Below are 3,053 nucleotides of genomic sequence, written 5' to 3' on the forward strand. Positions count from 1 at the left end.
AACTGTTTTGCATCGATATCCTTCATTTACAATTTAAATTTTAAGTGAGTGTATTGCACAATACAAGGTCAAGTAGTATGGAGTCTTAGAAGTCTTAGACATCACTGTGGGAAGGATCAGTAGAGAGGAGGGAATCCACCGCACGGTACAATTTCGTCCAACTTTTTTAACCTCTGTAGTCGCTGCAACCTCAGCTGGAGTGAAATGAGATTTGGTTGAAACACAAAGGAAAAAATACAATAGAAAATTTATGAATGTCAATCTTTTCTGCATCTCATAATCTTACAAGTCTTCTGCTATGTTCATATTTCTTATAAATGTCTCTAGGAAACTTCCCAAGCTGTGGTATAGGATGAGGACAGATTAATAAATAGCAACCATGCTCATAATAGAAACATACTACATGTATAGAAGTCAGAGTACTTTGGGGGTATCATTATTTGATGAGCAAAGTACTGGTGAGGTGGCTAAGGATTCCAAATATATGTACTTTGTTGCATGGTCTGCCAATTATGCAATACATAAGATCACCTGATATGTGGGAGATTATGAAGAATCGCAAACCAAAATGAGAGTTGAAAAAATAAATCCATGTCATTGCAAATCCATTTCCAGGACAGGACAGGAAGAGCCTGAAGCTGCTGCCAAGGAAATCAGTTGCGATTTGGCCACTGACCCTGTAGAAGAAGGATCAGGCCCTATCTAAGCAGAGTTATAAGATATCCGCTATCTCTGTTCAACTGTATAATAGACACTAATGTTTAATTCATTTACTCCAAGGAAAAGATTTGTACTGTACCTTAGTTACTCAGCCGTCGAGTGAGTTTGTCAATCAGTACAAAACATCTGGGTATTTCCATGCGAATGAACTCCCAGGCACACAGGCTGTAATCCTTTTCTTTCAGGAAAGCATCTATCCCCTGAAAGTATTGTTTCACACTCCGACTGGTGATCTGGAGGTCCTGACTTTCCAGGTTGGTTAATTCCTTCTCCATCTGTGCTCTCAAACATGCCTCCAGCCGCTGAATTTGCTGGTAAAGGCCATTTTGGAACTTGACTATGGAAGTGGCATCCCAGGCACTTTGGGTGAGGTTTTTGGTAAAGATGTTGAAGATCTCTTGGAGGATCTCTTGAATTACCACCTTGGCATTCTCCTTCTGGGCCACTGAAAGTTGGACAATATCCTGGGTGGGCTTGAAAGCTGCCCTTTCATTTATGCATTGTGAGGGGAAATTTCCGCTCCTTTTCTGCAGAAGCTCTAAGCTCTCTTTGTTCACTTTGTTCTGCTGGAAGTGAAGCATGGTACAGAGCCAAGATGAGATTTCAGTGGAGAAGAGCAGTATGAGGCAAATGTGCAGCAAAAACCTGGTGGTCATGATGATGTCTATACGCTCCTTTGCTTTGTGTGGAACCTTGAGCCTGGAGTTCGTTGAGGGTCCTACGTAGACTGCTGTGTCTTTCCTTTTTGTCTCTGAATTTAAGTATTTGGTTGGAGAATGTTTCTTTGATCATTTCCTGTTTACAAGATTTTCCTTCTTGAAGGTTTCAGAATTTTTCTTTCTGTTTTTCTTGCTGTTTTCTAGTTCTTTTACCACATTTCCTTTTTCTTTCTTTCTTTCTTTCTTTCTTTCTTTCTTTCTTTCTTTCTTTCTTTCTTTCTTTCTTTCTTTCTTTCTTTCTTCTTGTGTGTGCGTGAAAGTGACCACCCCTGACATACAGGCATTTTGTCGTATTTTAATTTCTGTAATTGAAGAAGGTCAGCCACAATTCCACAGTGGTACAGAAAAGACCTCCAATTGGTCAGACAGTGCACTTGCCATTCATTGCCTCCTTCATTTGAGGGACAGAAATTGTTTAGGAATATTTAAAGTTCGTTAGGCATTGAAGAAGTAAATGTCGGCGGAAAGGGTTAGGTCTCCCAAAAATATTTGGCAAATCTCAACTTTAATGATTTCCTCTGTTTTGAAGGCACATTTAAAATCTAGACAGCACAAACTATTGGCATCTTCCTTCTGTGAAACAATAAGAGAGAGAGTGCTCTGAGAAAATGAAACCTTAACTCATTGTTATTTTCAGGTCTTAATATACACAGTGGAGCTAAGGAATAGATGAAGCTGAAAGGTGTGAAAATCATGTCTTGTTGATCACTCCAAGTAGCTGACAGGAGTAAAAAATTGAGAAGAATTCATAAAACAGGATGAGCAATTAGTATAGTAACACATGCTAGAGAGGTACCCACGTGGATGACTATGATTTACAGTGTGGTCAGAAGGAGGTTATGCAGAGAAGTCACATTATGTGTTTTTTACCAAGTGTGTCCTGGAATGAAAGAATTCAAATATTTTTTTAAAAATGAAATTCAGTGTTCACCATTTTTGCTGGTTCCTTCTCTTTAAATATTGGCCTTCCCTTGGACTTGGGCAGGGAAGTTCTTCTCGTTTGTTTAATTCTCTTCACTTCCTGTGGACACGTTTCATTTTCTGGATCTCAAGCCCTGGCACAGACTGTTGTTCTGGAGTTTCCATCGTGGCAGGGAAATCTGTTTTAATTCAAGAAGAAAACTATTTTCACTGAAATTAAAAAAGAAAAATCACATGAAGAAAGCATGAAAACATTTTTGTGCATATTAATTTGGTAAGAGTCTCCCAAGTCTTCCTGCACTTTTATAAGAAATTTGAGATTTTTAGCTTTAAATTTTTGAAAGACACCCTGCAAAGCAGAGAAAGCAGACTTACCACAGCCCCCAGGTTGTAATGGGCTCTGCTCCCCATTCTCCCATGACTTTCCAGGGGTGTTGGGCATCTGTATTCCACACCCGGGTGAAATCCCAGGGGAAGATGTTGCAGGGTGCTGAAAGCAAATGAACAAAACTGCAAACCCAGGATATGAATGAGACCATGCTTTTGGTCGCTCTTATTGAAGTTTCACACCCCCAGCAGCCATTGTTTCAGCCTGGGGCAGCCCTGACAGGGTGACTGTAATGGAACCACGCTGATAGGGACCGGAAGGGAGGTCTGACAAAGCCCTAGAAGTGATGCAGACACTCAGGGGCT

General features: G+C 40.3%; 1 protein-coding gene across 1 annotated transcript; it reads right to left on the reverse strand.

Annotated features, from left to right (window-relative positions):
• Nucleotides 1-800: 800 nt before the first annotated feature.
• On the reverse strand, nucleotides 801-1,472 carry LOC119566705 (interferon beta-like). Its single transcript, XM_037903100.2, has one exon. The coding sequence runs from the start codon at nucleotides 1,374-1,376 to the stop codon at nucleotides 801-803; it is 576 nt and encodes a 191-aa protein (XP_037759028.2). The 5' UTR covers nucleotides 1,377-1,472.
• Between the last annotated feature and the right edge of the window lie 1,581 nt (nucleotides 1,473-3,053).

This window comes from Chelonia mydas, chromosome 5, assembly GCF_015237465.2.
Source record: "Chelonia mydas isolate rCheMyd1 chromosome 5, rCheMyd1.pri.v2, whole genome shotgun sequence".
NCBI classification, from domain to species: Eukaryota; Metazoa; Chordata; order Testudines; family Cheloniidae; genus Chelonia; species Chelonia mydas.

Excerpts from the sequence above, each read along its gene's own strand:
- LOC119566705 (XM_037903100.2), bottom strand. The coding sequence starts at position 1,376 with ATGACCACCAGGTTTTTGCTGCACATTTGCCTCATACTGCTCTTCTCC.